The following is a 27,124-nucleotide window of genomic DNA, read 5'->3' on the forward strand; positions in this document are numbered from 1 at the left end:
CTCCCTGGCCCCTGTGTGGCGGCAAAAAAGAGTCGAGAGGTAGCCACGAGATAGCTGGAAACACCAGCCCAATTTGCACAGCCTCGATCACACGGGAGGGTCTAGGTTCCCCCCCCATCTTGTCTCCCTCCCGATTCTCTGCTCCTTTCTGCTCTAGTTTGGCTCACATTCCTCCACCCCCTGGAAATGGCTCCAGGAGAAGAATAATAGAATTGCAGGGCTGGAAGGCCCCCCCAGGGTCATCTAGTCCAACCCCCCGCGATGCAGGAATTGCAACTAAAGCATCCATGACAGATGGCCATCCAACTCCCTGAGTGATATTTATAGTGCTTACACCTGAAGAGGTTCAATGTGACGCCGCTTGCCATTGCCAAGGAAAACATCTCTGCCCAGAACGTCCCGCTTTTATATGAAGGTAAAAAAGTAAAGGGACCCCTGACTATTAGGTCCAGTCGTGACAGACTCTGGGGTTGTGGCCCTCATCTCACGTTATTGGCCGAGGGAGCCGGAGTACAGCTTCCAGGTCATGGGGCCAGCATGACAAAGCCGCTTCTGGCGAACCAGAGCAGCGCACGGAAACGCCGTTTACCTTCCCGCTTGGAGCAGTACCTATTTATCTACTTGCACTTTGATGTGCTTTCAAACTGCTAGGTTGGCAGTAGCAGGGACCGAGCAACGGGAGCTCACCCCGTCGTGGGGATTCAAACCGCCGACCTTCTGATCGGCAAGTCCTAGGCTCTGTGGTTTAACCCACAGCGCCACCCGCGTAGATTTTTATTAACTTCTATTTCCTTTCGACCAAATGGAATTTTTTTATCGGCATGTTGCGAAGGCACTTTTAAGTTGCCCTGGGGCTCAGCACAGACATCATTGCCACAGTTTACAGAGGTCTGGCCAAAAGGGGAGGGGGGCACATGAACCCCCTCCTTGCTTCCTCCAAAACCAGTTTTGGTAGAGGGCTTGACTGCTGTGTGGGCAACCGTGAACCCTCTTGCCTTGTCCAGGTTAGAGAAAAGGCAGGGAAGAGGCGATATGATAGTTTATAACATGATGTACGGCTTGAAGGAAGTGGACAGAGAGAAGTTTTTCTTCATCCCACACAACACTAGAACTGGTGGACATCCAGGGAAGCTGAATGTTGGAAGATTCAGGACTTCTTCATGCGCGCATAGTTAAACTGTGGAACTCCCTGCCACAGGAGGCAAGGATGGCCACCAGCCTGGATGACTTTAAAAGAGGATTGGACAAATTCATGGAGGAGGAGAGGACTGTCCATGACTCCTGGCCACGATGGCTCTGCTCTGCCACCACAGTCAGAGGCAAAAATGCTTCCGAATGCCAGTTGCCAGAAACCACAGGAGGAAAGAGTTGCTCTTGCGCTCGGATCCTGCTTGCGGGTTTCCCACGGGGGTATCCGGTTGGCCACTGCAAGTACAGGATACTGGACTAGAAGGGCCACTGGCCTGATCCAGCAGGCTCTTATGTTCTCAATCGAGGGGTTTAATTTTCGAATGTGGCGTTTGTCGTCTTAAGGCTGCAGAAAACCATCACTTTTCTTATCCACGAAAGTTTCAGTTGTGAGACTAAAGTCAGTACGGTGCCTTCCCAGCTTCTCCAAAATCCACTTTCCCCCTACAATTTGTGCATGTGCTGGTAAGTCCATGCCACGCAGCTGGATCTGGTTAGGAGCGCGGCCACCGCCTACCCACTGCGGAAAACAATCCTGTGCCGCTTAGTCCAAAAAAAGTAAAATCTCTGGGGTGCACCTTTTTGTGCAGCAGGACTGAGTGTTTCCAAAAATATCTGGAAAGGAGGGAGATTTGTGCCTTCAAGGAGCTTAGCGTCCGGCTCAGTCAAGGAAGCGAAGAAATGTGTTGAAGTGGAGTGACGAGGGATGCAGACGATTTGCTGGAGCTAAAGCTGCACACCTCTCCTTGGGGAGGGCAGGAGGCTCTGCAGGATATGTGGCGTAATCGTCTCCCGCGAAACAAGCGCAGGTTATCCCCAGATGAGTTTCAGGAGCCAGCCGGGAAAATAAAGGTTTGCTTTTATTCGGCATAATGGCAGATAAGCTGTTGGGTGTTTTGAGCACGCACCGCGCCAATCTGCTCCTCGGCGGAGAGGAGAGTGGCTTGCTTCTTCCCGGGGATCAAAGGGAACGCTTCCCAGATGAGATCAAATAGCAAAATGTGTAAATCGATGGAAATGTATTCCTGCTTCCTCGGCGGCCTAATTGGCAGGGAGAAAGCAGGGCCTGGCTTCAAAGGCAGCCACGGGGACCCCAAGAGGCCTCGCTGCTGGGAAGACGGTGGGCAAGCGGGATGGCAGGGTCTCGCTAGCGGCCTAAGAGCCTGCTGGATCAGGCCAGCATCCTGTGGCCAACCCAGGGGAACAGGATGCCTGGCTAGGGGCCTCTCTTGTCTGATCCAGAGGGGCTTCTCTTACTTTTAGTTAACCACACATTTTATCAGACAGATTTTGTCTTTGTGCGAAATCAAGAGGTGTCAAACTGGAGGGGGGGTGCACTGCGGAAGTTACATTTTTGAGAATCTGAGGGTGGCTGCGTTTGTAGCACTCAACTTCAGTGGTGCTCCCAGAAGCCCCAAGCAAACTGGGGGTGATGGGAGTTGTAGTTAAAAAGCATCTGGAACGCGCCAGGTTAGGGGAGCCTGAGGGGCCCCAAGGAAAATTGTGTGCCACCGTTGAAGTGTGTGCCAGAGGCTTGCATTACAGTGGTACCTCGCAAGACGAATTTAATTCGTTCCGCGAGTCAATTCATTTCGCGAAAAATTCATCTTGCGAAATGCGGTTTCCCATAGGAATGCATTGAAATTTCTTTTTTTTTGCCCATAAAGGTAAAGGTAAAGGGACCCCTGACCATTAGGTCCAGTCGTGACCGACTCTGGGGTTGCGCGCTCATCTCGCATTCCTATGGGAAACCGGGATTCGCAAGACGAATTTTTCGCAAAACGAATGCGTCTTGTGAGTCACCATCAGATCGCAAGATGCATTTGTCTTGCAAAAAAATCGTCTTGCAGGGTATTCGTCTTGCAAGGTACCACTGTATTTAGCGCATTATGTCGGCCAATAATACCGTAAGAATAATAATTCTTCAGTGGTGCTTCAGAACGGGGTCAGGGGGCCGGTCCACTGTCCCTCAGACCTTGTGGGGGGCCGGACTATATTTTGAAAAAGAAATAATGAACGAATTCCTATGCCCCACAAATAACCCAGAGATCCATTTTAAATAAAAGGACACATTCTACTCATGTAAAAACACGCTGATTCCCGGACCTTCCATGGGCCAGATTTAGAAGGCGACTGGGCCGGATCCAGCCCCCGGGCCTTAGTTTGCCTTCCCATGCTTTAAATGCACTCTGTTCTTGTAGGTACCAAAAGGGTTTTATTCTGTGTCATTAGATCTGCTCTCATAAAATCTACAGTGCTGCCCCCTTGTGGATAATGTGGGGAAGCAGCTCTGAGAGCTCCTGATGGTCTCAGTGGTTTTCAGGCCGTGTGCTGTCTGTGGCACCCTGGGGTGCCTTGAATGATGATCAGGGGTGCTGCGGACAACACTGGCTCCTGTCTCTCTTTCCTTCCCTCCCTTCTTCGTGTCCAGAAGAGGGCAACCAAAATGGTCAAAGGCCTGGAAACGATGCCTTATGAGGAACGGCTTAGGGAGCTGGGTATGTTTAGCCTGGAGAAGAGAAGGTTAAGGGGTGATATGATAGGCATGTTCAAACATATGAAAGGATGTCATATGGAGGAGGGAGAAAGATTGTTTTCTGCTGCTCCAGAGAAGCGGACACGGAGCAATGGATTCAAACTACAAGAAAGAAGATTCCACCTAAACATTAGGAAGAACTTCCTGACAGTAAGAGCTGTTCAGCAGTGGAATTTGCTACCAAGGAGTGTGGTGGAGTCTTCCTTCTTTGGAGGTCTTTAAGCAGAGGCTTGACAGGCATATGTCAAGAATGCTTTGATGGTGTTTCCTGCTTGGCAGGGGGTTGGACTGGATGGCCCTCGTGGTCTCTTCCAACTCTAGGATTCTATGATTCTGATGCCCTCTCATGACTCTGCCTCCCAAAGGCTGGCACAACTGTCTGTGGAGCAGCGCTGCCTACAAGCTCTGCAGGCGAATGGTGCCTCTGGGGCAAGCTAGGGGGTAATTCTCAGGCCCCTGTGGGGCAGTGTGAGGAGGCCCCTCTCTTTGGCTCAGAGACCAGGGGCGGCAGTTGCGGCTGCCCAGAGGACTCCCAAGGAGAGGGGAGAGGAGAGGAGGCTGAGGGAACACTCCACAAGAGAGGGTGTTCGAAAAGGGGCGAGGAGGGGCTGCCAGCTCTGCAGGCAAGGGGTGGCATAATTGGGGTCCTGAGCCCCACATAGGTGCTGCAGAAAGAATGTAGTTGGTCGAGGGAGCCAGGGATTCAAAAAGGTTGGAAACTTCTGGCCTAATTAAACTCTCTCTCTGTGTGTGTATGTATCTACGGAAAGTGCTCAGATGGATTTTGCTCCCATAAATTCTAAAGAACCGATGACAAACCATGTTGATGTCAAACATTGCTTCTGTGTGTGCAAGACGTTTGGCACCAGCTCAGCAGCCGGAGTTGCCGGAAGGAGGCGGTACAAGGCGCTATCCAACCGCCTTAGGGACTCCGCTCCAGATTTGTGCAGGGTTTCCTCCCGAGCCTGCCTTCTCCTGCATACAGCTGAAAATTTGCTGGGCATTCTCCGAGTATTTATACCTGCATTTCACAATCTTATGTCAATGGGTTTCAGTTGCTGATATTTCACAGTCAAGAGTCAACGGTTGCTCCTGGAGCCATATTGATGCTATTTGGGGATGGGCCATCTGTCCTGAGGAGGAGGTGGGTGGCATTCCAAGCTGGAGATAAGAAGGCAAACATCATATTATCAGCACTTGCTTGGGAAGTTGCTCTCGGCTGGGCTGGGTTTGAACCAGCCCTCCAGAACCTGCCACTGAGTCATAGAATCCTAGAGTTGGAAGAGACCACAAGGGCCATCCAGTCCAACCCCCTGCCAAGCAGGAAACACCATCAAAGCATTCTTGACATATGCCTGTCAAGCCTCTGCTTAAAGACCTCCAAAGAAGGAAGACTCCACCACACTCCTTGGTAGCAAATTCCACTGCCGAACAGCTCTTACTGTCAGGAAGTTCTTCCTAATGTTTAGGTGGAATCTTCTTTCTTGTAGTTTGAATCCATTGCTCCGTGTCCGCTTCTCTGGAGCAGCAGAAAACAACCTTTCTCCCTCCTCTATATGACATCCTTTTATATATTTGAACATGGCTATCATATCACCCCTTAACCTTCTCTTCTCCAGGCAGAGTCAGACCTCTTTTGGGTTCTCCACATATTTGCAGGATCCCTTTGTGAGGGCCGTCCATCCCCAGCGAAGACCGTGGGAAGGAAGCAGCCATCCCATATATGTCCAGCCTGAGTGCTGACTGGGACTTTGTTAAGCCTCGGGTGGCTTAAAAAGAGGATCCGACTAATTCGTGGAGAGGGCTATCGATGGATACTAGCCGGGATGTCTACTCTTTGTCCCTGCAGTTGGAGGCAGCCATGCTTCAGAATCCATCCCACTTTCTGGAAACTGCAGGAGGGAAGAGGGCTCTTGTGTTCGAATCCTGCTTGCTGGTTTCCCATGGGAGAATCTGGTCGGCCCCTGGGAGAACAGGATGCTGGGCTAGATCCAGCAGGCTCTGCTTATTATCTTAAAAGGGGCAAGAGGAGCCAGCCAGGGTGTAGGTCTGGACCTGGGCCATAGAATCATAGAACTGTAGGACTGGGAGAGGCCCCAGGGGTCATCTAGTCCAACCCCCAAACCTGCAACGCATAGCCAACTCAATTGTAGGATGCCTTTGCTGCTCCTTGCCCTGCCTTTGCACCCCACCCAGCCTTGTTAACCCCCCCCACCTGATCCACCCCCAAGGCTTTTTTCAGCGCTGTTTGTGGCTCCCTTCCTTGCGCAAAAAGTGCTTCTCCAGTTCCACCTGGTGCAGTGGAAAAACGAACCCCTGCGCCTTTGAAATGGGCACAATGGCAGAGCTAATCAATTCATCCCCTTCACAAAAGGCCCTCTAGCTCCCTTGAAAGCCAAGCGCTGCCGTGGGTCCCAGCCCGCCTGATGTTCTGCCCAGGAGGAGGCGTGGGGCTCTTTGTGGGTATCGGTGTTGTGCATCAGGTTTCGGGGCTGCCGACCTTTCCATTCTGTGGCTTCCTGGGTCGAGACGCATCCTCCTTTGTTCGGCAGTCTTCTGGCGGGCGGGCGGTGAGAAATGACTCCGGGTGGCTGATGAAATATTTAGAGGCTCGGCTTGTAAGCCGGCAAAAACGATAGGCCTGATTAATAATGAGAGAGCCTGGAAATGGATCCACAGATCCACTTTGCCACGATTGCCGGCATGTGACATGCAGTGTGCTTTTGCAAAAGGAGTTGTGTGTGTGATTGTCTGTGTGTGTGTGTGTGTGTGTGTGTTGGGGCTGCAGGGAGGAGAAAACGAGTCTAAGGAGGGATATTCAAAATTCTCGCAATCTTCAGGTTTGGGTGCCAAAACTCCATTTTTTGCAGCCTCATCATGTTTGCTGAATATTCAGTGGGGAAGCGGGGCTCTGTCTAGGCCCTACATTTCCCATTGATCTCTAAATTCCTGAAATTAATCAAACAAATGAATGCAATCAAAAGCAGGGTTGCCGTGTTTCAAAAGGTAAAAAACCAGGAAACCCCGAACGTTGCTGAGGCAGCCCTAATCAAAAGAGCAGAAGTACCAAAAAAAGCAGCACAGTATTATCTGAGAGAGACTGAATATTATGGATGAGAAAGTACTTAAGACCATTAAGGAATCCAATTTCCATGTTGTACTGTGGGGGGAAAGGCCTGTGTGTCTAAATTTGTTGCACATCAGATAAAAGTCCACCAAATAGCATCTTTTGAGGTCCTCTGAGCCTTTGGTAGAATCATAGAATCATAGAATCATAGAGTTGGAAGAGACCACAAGGGCCATCCAGTCCAACCCCCTGCCAAGCAGGAAACACCATCAAAGCATTCTTGACATATGCCTGTCAAGCCTCTGCTTAAAGACCTCCAAAGAAGGAGACTCCACCACACTCCTTGGTAGCAAATTCCACTGCCGAACAGCTCTTACTGTCAGGAAGTTTATGTGGAATCTTCTTTCTTGAAGTTTGAATCCATTGCTCCGTGTCCGCTTCTCTGGAGCAGCAGAAAACAACCTTTCTCCCTCCTCTATATGACATCCTTTTATATATTTGAACATGGCTATCATATCACCCCTTAACCTTCTCTTCTCCAGGCTAAACATACCCAGCTCCCTAAGCCGTTCCTCATAAGGCATCGTTTCCAGGCCTTTGACCATTTTGGTTGCCCTCTTCTGGACACGTTCCAGCTTGTCAGTATCCTTCTTGAACTGTGGTGCCCAGAACTGGACACAGTACTCCAGGTGAGGTCTGACCAGAGCAGAATACAGTGGTACTATTACTTCCCTTGATCTAGATGCTATACTCCTATTGATGTAACAGGTAACAGGGGTGTGTGGTGTGTGTAGGCCGCCCCGGGTATCACCACTGGGGGGGTTGACAAAATGCCAGGCGGCATTCACTGCGGGGCCTGCAGTGCGCCCGAGCCACACATCTCTCCTGGGATAGACGCGGTGGCTTGAGTGCGCGCAGGCTCCACGCTGCCCCAGGAGCCTGAGCAGCTTCCTCCGTCGCTGTTTGGTAACCTGTAACCTATGAGTTTCTTTTTTCCCAGCTAATGCTAAACTCCACATATTTTTCACAACAAAACTGAAGTTTCAAATCCTGCATTCCTTTTTGGGGGAACATGAGGTTTGGGCAGCTGAAACTTTTCAGTGGGTTGCCCCATAGATTTAACAAACAAAACCGCGATGGACATAGCTGCCAAGTTCTCCCATTTTTAAAGGGAAATTCCCTGATGCTGAATAGGCTTCCTCGCGAGGAAAGGGAAAACTTGGCAGCTATGGCGATGGATTTGGAATGGGGTGTTTTGAAGGATTTTGGTCATTTCTTGGCAAACCATTGTCCAGCATTTGAATCATAGAATCATAGAGTTGGAAGAGACCACAAGGGCCATCCAGTCCAACCCCCTGCCAAGCAGGAAACACCATCAAAGCATTCTTGACATATGCCTGTCAAGCCTCTGCTTAAAGACCTCCAAAGAAGGAGACTCCTCCGCACTCCTTGGTAGCAAATTCCACTGCCGGACAGCCATGGGCATAGGCAGGGGGGCAGGGGGGGTAATTGCCCCCCCTAGAAGCAGGGCCGCTGGCCAGCCTGCCCCGCTGCCCGCCCGGTGCCGTCTCCCTTCTCCCTGGCTGGCTGTGGAGCGGGAGGAGGGAAAGCCAGGCAACCGCTTTGCGCGGCTCTGGGGCTTTCCCTCCACCTGCCCCGGCGATTGCAGAGGGGGAGGAGGGGATCAGAGCAGTCCGATTTCGGGCTGATCCTGGCTCCCCCTCGCCCCTGCCGATCGCGAGGGGGAGGAGGGAGTCGGAGCAGCCCGATTTCGGGCTGATCCTGGCTCCCCCTTGCCCCTGTCGATCGCGGAGGGGAGGAGGGAGTTGGAGCAGCCCGAAATCGGGCTGCTCCGATCCCCTCCTCCCCCTCCGCGGTCGCCGGGGCGGGAGGAGGGAAAGCTGGCAAGGGAGAAGGGAGCTTTCCTTGCCCCGCTGTGGCCCCTCCCCCGCCCCTTGGCCCCTCCCCTTGCCCCCTGATTTTCATCCTGGCTACGCCCCTGCGGACAGCTCTTACTGTCAGGAAGAATCCTTGTGGGCAGTCCCACCATAGGTGGAGGAAAGTGCCTATTAAAAAAAACAACAACACAATTCAGAGACCAGTTCAGGAAAGGGCTTTCTTTGCTAGAGCATCCAGCTCAATGCCACATCAGGAAGGCTTTGGGCATCGCAGGGCAGGACAGAGTTTCAAAGATGCACTCTATCAAGCCCACATTCCCAGCCTATTCACACTCCTGTCTCTGCAATGTCTACGCTGACTTGGTCATGTCCACAGAATGGAAGACGGCAGGATCCTCAAGGATGTTCTCTAAGGGGAGCTGGCTTCAGGCACAAGGCCCGTTGGCAGACTAACTCTGCACTACGAAGATGTCTGCAAACATGACGTAAAGGCTGGCAAAACCAACACCCTGTGGGAATCCCTTGCGAAGGACCGCAGTGCCTGGAGACAGTCAGTCAGGCATAGCTGCCAAGTCTCTCGTATTCCCCGGGAAATCCCCGTTTTTCCAGCTGTTCCTAGCTGAAAAAAACGGATTTTTTTGTTTCCCCCCGGTTTATTCTGGCGCGGTGGCCATTTTGGAACTGGGCGGAGCATGCTCAGAAGCGACTTTTGATGCCGCTCTGCCCAGTTCCAAAATGGCTGCAGTGCGACTTCTGGCGTGGCGGCCATTTTGGAACTGGGCAAAGCAGCATCAAAAGTCACTTCTGAGCATGCTCCGCCCAGTTCCAAAATGGCGGCAGCGCTACTTCCGGTCTGCTACTTCCGGCCGGTCCCTTATTTCTCCGACAGCAACTTGGCAGGTATGCAGTCAGGCCGCGCATCCATAGCAGTGACTAGAGGAGGAATGACTGCTGGGAGGGCAGAGAGAAGAAATGCCATGATACATAGGCAGCAGCCACAACCAGACACCTTCATCTGCCCCAGCTGCAACAAAACATCTCTCTTTGTCCAACAGTTTGCCTTCACCGCCAAAAGAACACTTCTCCATTGTCTTCTGAGACGGACGGATGCCAGCAAATTCTCTGCCGGCCGGTTCTTTGTTGGCAACCACAGAAAGGTGATTTTTCTCATCACCTGAAGATGGACTTTGCATTTTTTTTTAAAGTGTTGCATCCCTTCCAACCAATAGATAATACTGTACAGTTTGTCTTCCATTGACTCTTTTCGCCTAGTTCTGCTTACAAAATCAACCCCTGGTTTTGCTGAGTTAAAGACCGCCATGTTTCTCTTTAAATCTGCTCTTTGCCTGCCGTGGGAAGCTCTGAGTTTCCTTTACAGTTTGAGACAGTTCTGGGTTAACAAGCCAGACACTTTAGGTTCTCAGGGGTGGAGAGTTCCTTTATCCCAGAATCCCAGGCGTGCAACCTGACAATCTGAGAGGGGCTTAGCTTGCAATCTCCATCTTGGAGCTGAATCTAAAAGCCAACCTCGTGGCTGCAACATCCAGCTTTTTTTTTTTTACACGCACAAAGGCACCCACCCTGCACCCCTGGCTTTGTGCAACATCTTGCCCAATCGAGAGTTCTGGAGAACTCAGGAGCTTGCAAAACTCCCGCGGCATTTTGGTTGCTCTCAGAAAAAGGTACTGCCTCACACAAAAAGGATATTGCAGAAAAGTTTCCAAAAAGGGCAACCCAAATGATTGAGGAGATGCAGCGATTTCCTCCTCTCTGAGGAAACTCCCCAACGAAGAAAGATTGCAGCGTTTGGGACTCTTTAGTTGAGAGAAATGTCGAGGGGAGAGGCAACACGATAGAAGTTTATAAAATGATGCCTGGCCGGGAGAAAGTGTATAGGGAGCAGTTTTTCTCCTTCTCTCATATCACTAGAACTCGTGGGCCTCCAAGGAAGCTGAATGTTGGAAGATTCAGGATGGGTAAAACAAAAGCCCTTCTTCAGGCACATAGTTAAGCTGTGGAACTCCCTGCCACAGGAGGCAGTGATGGCCACCAACTAGGATGGCTTTGAAAAAGGAATGGACAAATTCATGGAGGCGGGGAGAGCTATCAACGGCTACTAGCCAGGATGGCTATGCGCTGCCGTTCAGAAGCAATTCTTCTGAATCCCAGTTGCTGGAAACCATGGAGAGAGTATTGGTCTTGTGTTCGAAACCTGCTTGCTGGTTTCCCATAGGCATCTGAGCGGCCTTTGTGAGAACAGGAGGCTGAACTAGATGGGCCACTGGCCTGATCCAGAAGACTCTTCCTATGTCATTGGTGAGTCTGACGCACACCCGGCTGCACTAAGCTAATCCAGCCTCAAATTCGGATGCGATAGAGTTGTCACCGATCTCATGGGCCCCAGTATTGCTCGGATTCTGCCTGCATTTCATCTCCCTAGTTCTGGCGAGGTTCGCTGCAAGTGAGAGATAACCGCGTACCTGACAGTGACAAAGTGGAGCGAGTGAGATGAGCCAGCCAGTTAATGGTCCAGGTCCTGAGAGTGTGATTGTGTTGGCCCTTCTCCTGCATAATAAGGGAAGCAGAAGAGAAATGAGGCTGTCTGAGAGTCACAGAAGAGTTGGGAGGGATCCCAAAGCTCATCTAGTCCAACCCCCTGGGGAGTGGCTACCCAACAAGGCCTGTCTGGAACTAATACCAGTGTACAGTGTACAGGCGAACTAATGCCAGTGTACTGGAAGAAGCAAAGATCACCAGTGTCGAAGCAATGATTCTTCAACATCAACTTCGTTGGACTGGTCATGCTGTGCGGATGCCTGATTATCGTCTCCCAAAGCAACTGCTCTATTCCGAACTTTAAAATGGAAAGCGTAATGCTGGTGGTCAACAAAAGAGGTTTAAAACTGTCTCAAGGCAAATCTAAAGAAATGTAGTATGAACATCAACAATTGGGAAACACTGGCCTGCGAGCGCTCCAGTTGGAGAACAGCCTATACCAAAGGTGTCGTGGGCTTTGAAGACACTCGAACTCAGGACACAAGGGAGAAACGTGCTAAGAGGAAGGCACACTTGGCAAACCCACACCGTGATCAACTCCCGCCCGGAAACCAATGTCCCCACTGTGGAAGGACGTGTGGGTCCAGAATTGGCCTCCACAGTCACTTACGGACCCATTGTTAAAACCGAGTTTATGGAAGACAATCTTACTCAGCTACAAGGGATCGCCAAAGAAGAAGATGTATGTAGCTTGCCGTTCCACACGCAGAAAGTCCCGGGTTCCCTGAAGATTCCCAGAGGGGTCGTTGTGTTGCGGCAAGAGCCGTTTTTAATTCTCCACCAACAACACAGTTAAACAGTGGAACTCCCTGCCACAGGAGGTGGGGATGCTCACTGCCTGGGATGCTTTTAAAAGAGAATTAGGCAATTCATGGAGATTTGCCACAATGGCTCTGCTTATCTCCTTAGGGTAGTCGGGTCACAGGGATGTCAATTGAATGGAGACACATTCAGGAAAGAGCAAGGAAAATAGGTCCTTACGCAGCACATAGTTAACCTGTGGAACTCCCTGCCACAGGAGGCAGGGGTGGCCACCGACCTAGATGGCTTTGAAAGAGGACCAGACAGATTCTGGGAGGAGGAGAGGGCTCTCCGCGTGGCTGTGTGAAGAAATTCTTCCTTTTATCTGCCCTGGATGTGGGGAGCGTGCCTCGCACTCATGTCCTGCTTGTGGGTTTCTGGAACAGGAAGTTGCACTCGATAAGCCTCTGGTCTAGTCCATGGGTAGGCAAACTAAGGCCCAGCGGCCCGATCCGGCCCAATCACCTTCTAAATCCGGTGAATCCGGTCCGGGAATCAGCATGTTTTTACATGAGTAGAATGTGTGCTTTTTATTTAAAATGCATCTCTGGGTTATTTGTGGGGCATGGGAATTCGTTCATTCCAAACCCCACCCCACCCCAAAATATAGTCCAACCCCCACAAGGTCTGAAGGACAGTGGACCGGCCCCCTGCTGAAAAAGTTTGCTGACCCCTGCGTCTAGTCTGATCCAGCAGGACTCTCCCTATGCTTACTGAACAACAATTTTTATCTCTGGGCGAAAGCAAGAGACTGTGTTGAAATACGCCTCTGAGGAGGGGGAAAAATGCATTGCAGAAGTTAAATTTCTGATAATTTAGGCTGAAAGCACTTGAATTTCCTGTTGTAGCACTTTGTAGAAATATTTTGTCTGATCCGTAGTGCCTATTTGATTTTCCCCGTTGAGAGCCTGTTTAAATCTTGGAGTGTAATGTGCAGATATAATTAAAATTGGACTGTGTTTGTGTGTGATGGGGAACGAGCTGAGGCTGATTTGCTCCTACTTTTGAATACAGTGGTGCCTCACTTAACGAATACCCTGCTTAACTAAATTTCCGCTTAACGAAAGGATTTTTCGAGCGGAGGTTGCCTCGCTAGACGAATTCGTTTTATGAAAAATTTTCTTATAACGAAAATTTCATCTAGCGAATCCCATAGGAATGCATTGAAATTCAATTAATGCGTTCCTATGGGCAATTTTTTTAAAAAAAATATTCAATGCATTCCTATGGGATTCGCTAGACGAATTTTTCGTTATAAGAAAAGACCCATGGAACGAATTAAATTCTTCTAGCGAGGCACCACTGTAGTGCAAATGGCTCTTCTTACAGGAGGGAGAGTGTCTCTACTAAGTTGCGAATTTCATTTCTTCTTTGGTATTTCCTTAGCCTGCCTTTTGGCCATGCAAGCACCTCACCCCAAACGCCCAAGCGGCAAACAATAATTAAGATAAGGTTCACATCAACAGTATAAAATGATGCCATGTGCAGTAGCTGTAAATCAGAATTGGCATTGTTTTGTTTACATGAAAGCTTTTTAGCTCGAGACGTTTGGAGAGGAATGTAATTTCCCCAATTAGGGAATGAAAAAGCAAATTATATGAATATGCAATTATGGATAAATGACGCTGTAACTAAAGGAAGAAGACATAATCTGTTACTGTGATAATTGGCTTTGGTTTATTAAATTATTGGAACAACAACGAAGGCGAGCATTTCAATTTCTTGTTGACAGTGAGGCTGCAATCTTGGCTAACTTACTTGAGAGTACGTTCCATTGATCTTTGGGGGGACTTACTTCTGAGTAGCCGTGTGCAGGATTGTGTAGGCTTGCACTGTTATCATGCTCACGGAAACAATAACTGAAGTATGTATGCCTAGAATTATCTATAAACATTGTGATTAGGGTGGGATTAATTTATGTATATTTCCAGATGTTTCTCTTACGGAGTTTTAAAAATTCTCCTAACTTTCTTCAACAAGGCCTCTGAGGCAACTTTATTGTGATGTTGAAATGCAGGTTTATTTAAACATTGGCAGTTGGTTAATTGGAGGGAAGATTATTCTGCAAAAGGAGGCTGCAAACTTTGGTAGCTCTGAAGAGAGGAGGGAGAAAGGTTGTTTTCTGCTGCTCCAGAGAAGCGGGCACGGAGCAATGGATTCAAACTACAAGAAAGAAGATTCCACCTAAACATTAGGAAGAACTTCCTGACAGTGAGAGCTGTTTGGCAGCGGAATTTGCTGCCAAGGAGTGTGGTGGAGTCTCGTTCTTTGGAGGTCTTTAAGCAGAGGCTTGACAGGCATATGTCAGGTTACAGGTAGGTAGCCGTGTTGGTCTGGATCGAAGTAAAATAAAAAAAATTCCTTCAGTAGCACCTTAAAGACCAACTAAGTTTTTATTTTGGTATGAGCTTTCGTGTGCATGCACACTTCTTCAGATACAGTGAAATGGAAGTTTCCAGGCACTTATGTAGAGAAGGGGTGGGGAGGGGTGGGGATGGGGAGGGGGGATCACTCAGAAGGGTGGTGGAAATGGGTGATTGACTGACTGATAGCTGTTGATGACCGCAAACGACTGCAAATGGTTTTGCATGAAAAAGCAAGGGTTGAGATGGCTGAAGATCGCTTATCATGTATAATGAGATAAGAATCCGATATCTCTGTTCAAACCAGGTCCCTCCATGGTTTTGAGCTTGGTGATAAGTTGCAATTCAGCAACTTCTCTTTCCAGTCTATTTCTGAAATTCTTTTGTAGTAAGACAGCTACTTTGAGATCTTGTATAGAATGTCCTGGGAGATTGAAGTGTTCTCCTACTGGTTTTTCTGTCTTCTGGTTCCTGATGTCAGATTTATGTCCATTTATCCTTTGGCGTAGGGTTTGGCCTGTTTGTCCAATATAGAGAGCTGAAGGGCACTGTTGGCATTTGATGGCATACACAATGTTAGAAGATGAGCAATTAAATAGTCCTGAGATGGTATGTTGGATGTTGTTGGGGCCAGTAATGGTGTTGTCTGGGTGTATGTGGCAGCAAAGTTGGCATCTGGGTTTATTGCAGGCTCTGGTACCAGTGTCCATGTTAAGTCTGGTGGTTGTATTATTGTGGGTGAGGAGTTGTTTAAGATTGGGTGGCTGTCTGTAGGCAATGAGGAGGAAGACCTTTCATTGCCTACAGACAGCGACCCAATCTTAAACAACTCCTCACCCACAATAATACAACCACCAGACTTAACATGGACACTGGTACCAGAGCCTGCAATAAACCCAGATGCCAACTTTGCTGCCACATACACCCAGACAACACCATTACTGGCCCCAACAACATCCAACATACCATCTCAGGACTATTTAATTGCTCATCTTCTAACATTGTGTATGCCATCAAATGCCAACAGTGCCCTTCAGCTCTCTATATTGGACAAACAGGCCAAACCCTACGCCAAAGGATAAATGGACATAAATCTGACACCAGGAACCAGAAGACAGAAAAACCAGTAGGAGAACACTTCAATCTCCCAGGACATTCTATACAAGATCTCAAAGTAGCTGTCTTACTACAAAAGAATTTCAGAAATAGACTGGAAAGAGAAGTTGCTGAATTGCAACTTATCACCAAGCTCAAAACCATGGAGGGACCTGGTTTGAACAGAGATATCGGATTCTTATCTCATTATACATGATAAGCGATCTTCAGCCATCTCAACCCTTGCTTTTTCATGCAAAACCATTTGCAGTCGTTTGCGGTCATCAACAGCTATCAGTCAGTCAATCACCCATTTCCACCACCCTTCTGAGTGATCCCCCCTCCCCATCCCCACCCCTCCCCACCCCTTCTCTACATAAGTGCCTGGAAACTTCCATTTCACTGTATCTGAAGAAGTGTGCATGCACACGAAAGCTCATACCAAAATAAAAACTTAGTTGGTCTTTAAGGTGCTACTGAAGGAATTTTTTTTATTAGGCATATGTCAGGAATGCTTTGATGGTGTTTCCTGCTTGGCAGGGGGTTGGACTGGATGGCCCTCGTGGTCTCTTCAACTCTATGATTCTATGAAGGTGGAACACTTATTTCAAAATGGGCAGGCATTTCACGGCTCAGTTCTGAGACAGGAAACATTTTCCAAGTGGGATTATGTGTCTCCTTAACACGGGGATCTTTCTTCCCCATTTACAAATAATAAAGATTTAGAAAAATAAATAAATTCACCAGTGGTGGGTTCCCTCAGGATTGAGAACAAAGGTTCCATATAGCCTTGAATGTAGGGACGTGGGTGGCGCTGTGGTCTAAACCACAGAGCCTAGGGTTTGCCGATCAGAAGTTCGGCGGTTCGAATCCCCATGACAGGGTAAGCTCCTGTTGCTTGGTCCCTGCTCCTGCCCATCTAGCAGTTCGAAAGCACGTCAAAGTGCAAGTAGATAAATAGGTACCGCTCTGGTGGGAAGGTAAACAGCGTTTCTGTGCACTGCTCTGGTTCACCAGAAGCGGCTTTGTCATGCTGGCCACATGACCTGGAAGCTGTACGCCGGCTCCCTCGGCCAATAATGTGAGATGAGCGCCGCAACCTTCCCGCTGTAGCAGTACCTATTTATCTACTTGCACTTTGATGTGCTTTCGAACTGCTAGGTGGGCAGGAGCTGGGACCGAGCAACGGGAGCTCACCCCGCCGCGGGGATTGGAACTGCCAAACTTCTGATCGGCAAGCCCTAGGCTCTGGGGTTTAACCCACAGTGCCACCCGCGTCCCTACCATGAAAATAGGGACGTCCTATTCCATCCCCTCCAACATTTCTTCCATGAAAATAGGGACGTCCTAAGGAAAAGTGGGACACTCTGGGGTCAAATAAGAAACTGGGACAGCTTCTGTAAATCCAGGACTGTCCCTGGAAAATAGGGACACTCGGAGGGTCTTCCAGCATCCGGCCTGGTCCCTGACATCTAGGGTTGGGAAAGAGACCCCCTGCCTGAAACTCTGCCGGTCAGTGTCAACCACATCGAGCCAGGTGGACCAATGGCTCTGACTCCATAAAAAGCATTTTCCTACATGGCCCAAGGACCACAGGTGACCTGCTCCAGCTTGAAAGGGACCTGGTGGGCATTAGTGCCGCATTGGCGCTGCTGTTGGGTTTCTGACGCCCCGTTTCTCTCCAGTGCAGGATAGAGTGCAAGGATGTCGCGGCAGAAACCCTCTATGACGTCCTCCACGACATCGAGTACAGGAAAAAGTGGGACACAAACGTCATTGAGACCTTCGACATCGGCAAGCTGACGGTCAACGCCGACGTGGGATACTATTCCTGTGAGGTTCCGGGGGAGCTTGTGCGGGCAGCTCTTGTCTAAGGCAGCCTCTGCCAAAGAGGGGCGTTACAGATGTTTGGAACAGCAGCTCCCGTCGGCCGAGGTTCTCGGGAGCTGCAGCCCAAATCGTCTGGGGGGTCCCAGATTTGGAAAGGCAGGCTGCCATCGTTGCCGTTATTTAGAGCCATCAGTTGCCGGGATGTTTTTGCCCAGATGTTTTGGCCTCCCCCAAAACAAAGCCCAGCCGTGCTGGCTGGGGTTGTGGCGAGTTGCAGCCCAAACATCTGGAGGGTGCCAGGCCAGCAGAGCGAAATCTAGGGGTCCCTCCTGAAACCGCAGCCGTGTTCAGATCAACCCCGGAGGAGAGGGCTGTTGATGGCTTACTAGCTAGCAGCCTCTTCTGATCAGTCTCAGGGGGGGTGTGTGTGTGTGCCTTGCTTCCATCCCTCCCACACCTTTGGGGTAATGTTGGCAGTCATCTAAGGAAGCTTTGCATGCTCAGAGGGGATTGGATTCTGGATTGTGGCCTTTTGGCTGCAGTGCCTCCGCCAGGACATCACCCTTAAGGCCCGGAGCATTTAACTTTACTCTTCTATGACAACATCAAACGTCAGGGGTCGCCAATGGCTTCCGCCCTTTATGCTGCAGGAAACCATAGGAGCCAATTCCTAGGATCCGTGGGGGCTTTGCCCCCCCCCCCAATAAAATATTTGAGGGGGCTGGGCCCCCACGCCATTCAAATAGTGTGTGTGCACTGTGTCATGTGGTTGATTATGCGGGGTGGGACTGACCCTGGGCCCCCACAATATTTTATTCAAGTTGGCACCGCTGCAGCAAACTAACCTGGAAGCTTTCCCTGCAAGTTTAATCTGCATGCATTCAGACACGCTTTGGAAACTCCCTGCCTGGTGAAATCTGTCGGGCGTCTTCCCTGCATTCTCCTTTTGGCAAGCCTGTCTAGAAGTTTAGAATGTTTTTAGTTTACCGCTGTGTTGTTCTTGTCGTTTTATTTTTTTAAAAAGCGATCGCTTTATTTGTTTTTACTTCTAACCTTGATGCTTTTTTCCTACCCTGAGCCGCTTCGAGGGTTTTTTCCTCTACACAACCGAAAGGCATATAATTTTTTTTTTTGGGGGGGGGGTGGAATTATAAATACACAATAGATTTGCTGCAGGGAGCGGGGTGAGAGTGGTTAGTTGCAAGCCAGGATGTCTGTTTGCTTCTCCTGAGATGACGTTTCCTCTCCGCTCTCCCCGCTTTTTGCCAGGGAAGTGTCCCAAACCCTTGAAGAACCGAGACGTCATCACCTTGCGCTCCTGGCTCCCCATGGGCAATGACTTCATCATCATGAACTACTCCGTCAAGCATCCCGTGAGCAACAGGCTTTTTCTGGAGAGGGGGGGAGCGAGGAGGAGGGGTGTGCGTGAACGATGTTCTGTACGCATGTGCTAGAGTTTTAGGTGCAGCAGAAATTCTAGGGTTGAGCTTGCAGCAAGTGGCGTGCCTGTTATAGGAAAAGCTAAACAGGAAGGATTGGCCTTTGGGATGACTTAATCCTGGGGTCCTGAATGGGGCACCCCGGGGGTACCATGGCGCCCTGAGGACCCCCCCCCATGGCATCTGCAAAGGCCCTTTCCCCCATTGTTATTCATTAGAGTGGTTGACTGTGGGTTTGTGTGTGGGTTTTTTGGGGGGGGGACCTTGCTTTTTTGTCTGTTTCATTTTCTTTGGGTCTCAGTGTTTTGACCATTTTGGGGTGGGGAAGTTCTGAGCGTTGCCAGGGTTTTTTTTCTGTGAAATGGGCATTTTGGGGTGCCCACGACGACTCTTCCTTAAATTTCCATGTGTGCCCCCAGCCCTCAAAAAAGCTTGGGGGTTCCTAAATTACTGTAATATAACGTAATTCCATTTTTTACCCTGACCCTCCAGTGGACCCCTTACAAACCTGAAAACTGAAAGAAAGAACCAAATAAGGGAATTCAGGGAATGTCTGGAGGAGATTCTGCTCTGAATCCACTGAGAGACAGAAGCTGAGTCCACTCAGTCAAAAGCCTTTTCCCCAATGGCATTTTCTCACCATCACCTGCCCTCTCCCATATAGACAGACCGTCGTTTTGGGATTATTATTATGAAGTGTTTAAAATGTAAGTCTGCAGTTCAGAAGTGGGCACCTCATTTCAAAAACTAAACGCAATTCTGGATCACAGGCCATGATATCATATACCTATAAATAATACCTTCCCCAGAACCACAACTTTGCTTAGTCAACCTCCGAGTGAGAAGAGGCAGTTTTTTAAATGTCTAAACACAGCATCTCCAGCCTGGCACACTCCATCTCAGGCCTAGGCAAACTCAGCCCTCCAGATGTTTTGGGACTACAACTCCCATGTTCCCTAGCTAACAGGGCCAGTGGTCAGGGATGATGGGAATTGTAGTCCCCAAACATCTGAGGGCCGAGTTTGCCTATGCCTGCTCCAGCTGTTTTGCACTACAACTCCCAGCAGCCCCAGACAGCACAGGGTTTTTTTAAAGCTGTTTTGCACCAGCAAATCAGGGTGAAAATGGCACCATGTTATAAGCAGGCACGTCCAACAGGTAGATCGTGATCTACCAGTAGATCACTGGACGTCTGTGGTAGATCACTGGCTCGCCCCAAAGAAGCTCAACAACTTTGGCTCCTCTAAAAAAAAGCTCAACAATTTTGCCCTGCCCTCCTAAAAATGGGGCTTTCCTCCTCCCTATAAAAGCTTAACAACATTGCCCTGTTGAGCCCCTAAAAACAGGGCTTTCCTCCTCCCTAAGAAAAGCTTAACAACTATGACCCCAAAAAACCTGGGGCTTTTCTCCTTCCTAAAAAAAGCTCAGCAGCTTTGACCTGAACCCTCCAAAACGGGCCTTCCTCTTCTCTAAAAAAAAGCTTAACAGCTTACCCCAAAAAGGGGGCAGATCACTGCCAGTTTTTAATTCTGTGAGTAGATTACAGTCTATTGGGAGTTGGCCACCCCTGAATCAAGAGCCCTTTTTGATGCTCTGTTGGGGAGGCACATGTGGAAATCTAAGAAACTATTATGGGAGCCACAAAACATCCATTTCACCTCCCCGGGGTGCAAGCCCAGGCAGTATGTATGGAGGTCCTGGGCTGCGCAAATGGCAAGGAACACCCCCCCCCCCGACCTTGCTGATGGGGTCCGCAGGAAAGGAGAGCAAGACGTTTGGCCCCAGCTTGGCTTCAAGAGTTGCCAGAAGGAGGCACACAAGATGCCACCCAACCGCCTTAGGGACTCCACTCCGGATTTGTGTAGAGTTTGGCCTTTTCTTCTCCCCAAGATATCCCAGAAGACAGCAGAGGTTTAGGACCAGTCTTTTCCTTCTCCCAGATGACCTCCCTTCTTCTTCGCCGTTTGGGCCCCCTCTTGGTCTGGTGTGTTCCATCCATCGGATCCTGTCTTCGGGATCTGAAAAAACATGAGAGCAAAAGCCCTCTTCCCTCCCATGGTTTCCAGCAATTGGGATCCCCCCACCCTCAACACCCCATACAACTCCCATAGGGAGGTCTAATACAATAATAATTTATTATTTATACCCCGCCCATCTGGCTGGGTTTCCCAACAGAACACTAAAAACAGAACAAAACACCAAACATTAAAAGCTTCCCTAAACGGAGCTGCTTTTAGATGTCTTCTAAAAGTCAGGTGGTTGTTTATTTCCTTGACATCGGATAGGAGGGCGTTCCACAGGGAGGGAGCCACTACCGAGAAGGCCCTGTAACCTCACTTCTCGCAGGGAGGGAGCTGCCAGAAGGCCCTCGGCGCTGGACCTCCGTGTCCAGGCTGAATGATGGGGGTGGAGACTCTCCTTCAGGTGTACTGGGCCAAGGCTGTTTAGGGCTTTAAAGATCAACAGCAACAACAGCCCCCCCTAATTTAACTCCAGATTAGGAAAGAGGAGGGAGCTCCTTGCTGGCAAGGATGGTGGTCCTGGCTGGCTTATGGCAGAGTTTCAATTTCACCAGTCTTTTTTTTTTGCCTTCCCCAGAAATACCCTCCTAGGAAAGACATGGTGAGGGCCGTCTCCATTCAAACTGGTTACCTGATCCAGGGAAAAGGAGAAAAGAACTGCAGCCTCACCTACCTGGCCCAGGTAGACCCCAAAGGTAAGGTCCATGGAGAGCCACAATTTCTTGGGCGGCGGCAGTGGGGTCCTGGCTCACTACTATTAATAGTGACACAACCTCTTAATTTTGAAATGTTGCTCGTCTAAGCTTCTTCCTTGCTCCCGGACAATGAAGTTGAATAAAAACCATAAGAGTTCTTTCTCTCTGCAAGAATGCACACACATCCATGCATAAGAAAACGAGAAGAGGCTGCTGAATCAGGCCAATGGCCCATCTAGTCCAGCACCCTGTTCTCAAGGGGTGGATTGGAAGCTTGTGGGAAATAGCTTCCAATCCCCTCCTTTGGTTTCCAGCCACTGGGATTCAGGGCTCAGCTGCGCTCAGCTTTGCTCTGTATTTCTAGGCACAGATGCAATTTTTCCAGGTCTGCGTTTGAGCACTGCTTTTTTGTCCCCACCCCTCTCTCTGCAAAAACCTGCTCTTTACTCCTGAATCGGCAATCTGCGGGAAACCCAAATTGCCGTTGGTTCTGATTTAGGGGTAAATATTGGGTTTTCCTGGGGAAAGCAGCAGGGGGGTGGGCAGGCCCGTCCTAGCCATAGAGGCTAGTGGCGCAGAGAACCACGGTGCCTGGCGCTGGAGGCGCTGGAAGGGCGCCAAGTGAGCGCAGGGTTCCGGCGATCTGGCCAGGACTGCGCTTCACTAGCTGAGAGGCTGCGCAGCGTCTCTCTTCTTCTCTGAGGACTCCGCGCTGCGCCTCCTTCTCGTTTCCCCAGCGCTGGGTTCTGCTCAGTCGAGCTTCGCCACCAGCGCGCGCACAGCGCCCAAGCAGCTCTTGCTGGTCCCGCGGTGCGCGCGCTGGTGGCGAAGCTTGACTGAGCGGAACCCAGCACTGGGGAAACGAGAAGGAAATGCAGCACGGAGTCCTCGGAGGTGGCCTCCTGCTGCTGCTGCGGTCCGCTTGGCACTCCCAGGCCCTTGGAGAGGCTCTGGAGGGGGGCGCTGGAGGGACCTAGCGCCAGGGCGCTGGATGGGCTTAAGACGGCCCTGGGGGTGGGGGGGAAGCACTCGGACAAGGACTGGGAAAATGCGGACCTGGAAAGTGTGTGATCAAAGGTAAGTGTGAATGAATTCTCTGATACTCTGCTTCCTCTGACCTTGGAAGCAGAGCATAGCTGTCATGGGAGGAAGCATTGATAGCCCTCTCCTCCTCCTCCCATGAATTTATCCAACTCTCTTTTAAAGCCATCCCGGTTAGGGACCATCAGTGCCTCCTAAGGGGAGGGAGTTTCACAGTTTGACTATGCACTGCGTGAAAAAGTCCTTTTTAAAATTCTGTCCCGAAACTCCCATCAATGGATGCAATTGATTAAAGCTCCAGAAATATTGCATAATTTATGGTCAGGGTTTAGGGATGGTTGCTGCAGAATTATTCAGGCTACTTTTAGCAAAGCAGGGAGAGGAGGAAGCAGAGCCGGATCCTCGTTCTCTGCAGCCTCGGCCATCCATTAAATCCTCTCTCCAGCTTTGCCCCTAATCAGCCATGTCTGAGCCTCTAAAGGCCCTTCTCTAGTTTTGACCTTGGAGTCAGTCCAGGCTGCCTAGAGCACAGCGTGTCTGCAACGGAGCCCCTGCGCCATTCGGCAGCACAGAATTTGCTAAGCGCCGGCGATTGACGGGGGGGAGTTTGCAGGCACTAAAGCTGGGCAGATTTGGGAGTTATCCTTTTTTTAGTCCTTTAAGCACAAACTCCAGCTGTGCAGAGAATTTCTGCCAGCTCCGGAGAATATGAATCTTTTGGAAAGGTGAAGGACACAGAGGAACATAAGAACAGAAAAAGAGCCTGCAGGATCAGGCCAATGGCCCTTCTAGTCATAGAATCATACAATCATACAATCATAGAGTTGGAAGAAACCACAAGGGCCATCCAGTCCAACCTCCTGCCGAGCAGGAAACACCATCAAAGCATTCTTGACATATGCCTGTCAAGCCTCTGCTTAAAGACCTCCAAAGAAGGAGACTCCACCACACTCCTTGGCAGCAGATTCCACTGCCGAACAGCTCTTACTGTCATCCAGCATCCTGTTCTCACAGTGGCCAGTCAGATGCCCTAAAGGGAAACCTACAGGATTCGAAGACAAGAGCCCTCTTCCCTCCTGCAGTTTCCAGCAACTGGGATTCAGAAGCATGGCTGCCTCTAACTATGGAAGCCGATCGTAGCCATTCTGGCTAGTAGCCTTCAATAGCCCTCCCCTCCTCCTCCTCCTCCTGGATTTGCCTAATCGCCTGGAGAAGAAGAGACATTTATGAGAGCCACCTTCCAATATCTGGAGGGCGGCCACATAGATGCTGATGGAGACGATCCATTTTCCCTTGCTGCAGACTCAGAGTGTAGGACCTACACGGGCAGGTTCAAATCACAATGAGTTCCTTAGGCAGAGGCGTACTTAGGGGCTGGCGAAACCAGCCTTTGCCGGGTGTGCGTGCAAAAATCACCTGTCCCCAGGGCTTTTTTCAGTTGGAACTTGCCGGAACTCAGATCCGGCCCCTCTCAGGTGGGTGCCATTGCCATTCTAAGAGAACAAGGGAGGAGTTCTCTAGAAAAATAGCACAGCCTATCATAGAATGGAATGTATGACATATCCGTGTGTGTGGGGGGGGGGGCGATGCAACGGGGCAAGATCAAATGAAGGGGAAGCTTCCTGTCCTTCTCACTGTGGCACAAAGGTGATTTGGGATGTGTGTGCGCACCAATACAGCTCCTTGCCAGGGGCGCAAGGGAACCCTCGGTACGCCTCTTTATTTTAGGAAGACGCTCCTTGTCTGTCAAGCAGTCTGGCTCATCTTACAAGAAAGAAGATTCCACCTAAACATTAGGAAGAACTTCCTGGCAGTAAGAGCTGTTCGGCAGTGGGATTTGCTGCCAAGGAGTGTGGTGGAGTCTCCTCCTTTGGAGGTCTTTAAGCAGAGGCTTGACAGGCATATGTCAAGAATGCTTTGGTGGTGTTTCCTGCATGGCAGGGGGTTGGACTGGATGGCCCTTGTGGTCTCTTCCAACTCTATGATTCTATGTTCTTATGCTTCAGGGCTTTCCATCACGGCCATCTGTTTGGTCACTGTGGGGCCAGGACTCTAGATTAGATGGGCCCCTAGCCAGATCCATCACCCAGGCTCTCTCGTCCCCTCCAACATTTCTCTGGTGAAAAGAGGGACGCCCTATTCCATCCCCTTCAACGTTTCTCTGGTGAAGGGAAAGCGGGACATTCCAGGATCAAATCAGAAACCGGGACGGCTTGTGTAATTCTGGGACTGTCCCTGGAAAATCAGGACACTTGGAGTATCTGCTCTGCCATTCATAGAACCACAGAATTGTAGAGTCAGAAGGCCATCTAGTCCAACCCCCTGCAATGCGGGGATCATAGCTGCCAAGTTCGGGACGTAAAGATCCGGGATCGGCAGCGTGCGCATGACCGGAAGTTGCGTGACGCAACTTCCGGTGGCGCTTCGTCCTTCTATGGGCACCAGAAAATGGCGGCGCCAGCGCCGGAAGTCGCTTCCGCGCATGACCGGAAACACGTAAAAGCGACTTCCGACGCCGGCGCCGCCATTTTCTGATGCCCATAGAAGGGCGAAGCGGCACCAGAAAAATGGCCGCCGGGAAGAAGCAAATTAAAGGGACAATGCCGGGATTTTCCGCCAAACGGGAGACCGCCGGGAAACGGTAAGAAAAAAGGGGTTTTCCCGGCGGATTACGGATACTTGGCAGCTATGGCGGGGATCCCGACTAAATAATCCTTGACAGGGGCCCATCAATCTTCTGCTTAAAATACCTCTATTGAAGGAGAGTCATTGTTTCAGATGTTTTGGAAGGGTGCAGAAAAACCATCTTATGAGATTTTGGGGGCAAGGTGTCCATTGCTTTGGGATTTTGGTTTGCAAGCCTGGGGTTGAAAACCACATACCGTGTTTTTTGTGTGTATAACACGCCCCCATGTATAAGACACCCCCTCTTTTTTGGGAGTCCAGATTGAGAAATTGGGGGGTGGGGTTGGAATGCCCAGAGTTGTTGAACTTTTTTGGGGGGTGATTGCCCACAGTTGCTGAGCTTATTTTGCCGGGGGGGGGGGTTAGGTTGCAGAAAACCGCTCACCTGCAGGACCACCCCAACCAATTGTGCACACATCAACAAAGCTCTGCAGGCTTGCCAAACACAAGCACCCATCGCCTGCCCCTTTGCCACAGCAGAAAATAGCCAGCGAACCTTGCCGCACCCACCAATCACAAGAAAATATGCCGATGACAATCTCCATAATTTACCATAATTTTGGGGAAAAGTAACCTCGTGCACTGAGCCTAGGGCTTACTGATCAGAAGGTCGGCGGTTCGAATCCCTGTGATGGGGTGAGCTCCCGTTGCTTGGTCCCAGCTCCTGCCAACCTAGCAGTTCGAAAGCACGTCAAAATGCAAGTAGATAAATAGGAACCGCTACAGCGGGAAGGTAAACGGTGTTTCCATGTGCTGCTCTGGTTTGCCAGATGCGGCTTTGTCATGCTGGCCACATGACCTGGAAGCTATACGCCGGCTCCCTCGGCCAATAATGCGAGATGAGCGCGCAACCCCAGAGTCGGTCACGACTGGACCTAATGGTCAGGGGTCCCTTTACCTTTACCTTAACCTCGTGTCATACATGGAAAAATACGGTATGTCGGGGCCATGGCTCCAGGTACTGAGTTTCCTTCCCGCCCGCATTTTGTACACCTTTTTCGGGTGGACGGGTGGGTGTTTTCTTCTCCTTGGGGTACGGGGCTGTGTTACACTCTAAAAACTCTTCTCCCCTCCTTAGGTTCTTTGCCAAAGTGGGTGGTGAACAAGTCGTCTCAGTTCCTCGCTCCAAAAGTAAGTCAAGAAAATCGTCCCGCCTTCCTCTGCCTCTTTTGTCCTGCCAACTGGCTGCCGGTTGCCATGTTCCACTTTACAAGCCAGCCTCAGCCTTAGGCTCTCCATGGAAATAATAAGTGTATGGGCTGTTGCTGGTGACGCAGAGGAAAAGCATGTTTCCTGGGGGACCACAAATTGGGCTGCACAGGACCCCCAAAGGATCTGGCCGAGCCCCCTGAGCCCCTTTTGGCTAAACTCATTTTCTGCACGTGAGACAAACGGGTTATTTGTTATTTTATTTTTTCCGCAAACCGCTCCCTGTTTTGTCCCCACAACAAACCCTGCGAGGTAGGATGGACTGAGAGGCAGTGGCTGTGGCCCAAGGTCACCCAGGGAGCTTCGTGGCGAAGTGGGGTTTCGAACCCTGGTCTCTCCTAGGCCAAAGGCCAGTGCTCCAACCGCTCTACCATACTGCCTCTCTCATATTATTCAGGATCCATCTTGAATAACTTTTGCAAAAGGCTCGATGACGTTTGGTCTTTCCTGAGCATCCTTCCTGATTCGTTTGTTGGCTGTTTACACTTTGTCACATTTCACAAATTCGTTCCTAATTTTCTCAGTCACTTTCCTAACTGCAAAAAAAAAAAATCCATTTCTTTTTCTGTGCCAGGGAAACAAGAGTCTTTCATGGTGCAAACCCGCAGTTCCTGGCATGCGCTTGGGCTTCTCCCTCAAAATACTGGCATTCTTGAGGCACCTTGAAATGAGCCAGTACGGTATAGTGGTTAGAGGACTT

General features: G+C 50.1%; 1 protein-coding gene across 2 annotated transcripts in view; it reads left to right on the top strand.

Annotated features, from left to right (window-relative positions):
• The window catches only part of STARD10 (StAR related lipid transfer domain containing 10), a 54,560-nt gene that overhangs the window by 23,430 nt on the left and 4,006 nt on the right, over positions 1–27,124 (top strand). For both annotated transcript variants that reach the window (XM_035114939.3, XM_088668486.1), the window contains exons 2-5: positions 17,190–17,337; positions 18,604–18,707; positions 21,372–21,489; positions 26,294–26,346. In XM_035114939.3, the coding sequence (XP_034970830.1) occupies positions 17,190–17,337; positions 18,604–18,707; positions 21,372–21,489; positions 26,294–26,346 (423 nt within the window). The remainder of the gene's footprint in view (positions 1–17,189; positions 17,338–18,603; positions 18,708–21,371; positions 21,490–26,293; positions 26,347–27,124) is intronic.

The sequence above is a fragment of the Zootoca vivipara genome, chromosome 4 (assembly GCF_965207765.1).
Source record: "Zootoca vivipara chromosome 4, rZooViv2.hap1.1, whole genome shotgun sequence".
Lineage (NCBI taxonomy): Eukaryota > Metazoa > Chordata > Lepidosauria > Squamata > Lacertidae > Zootoca > Zootoca vivipara.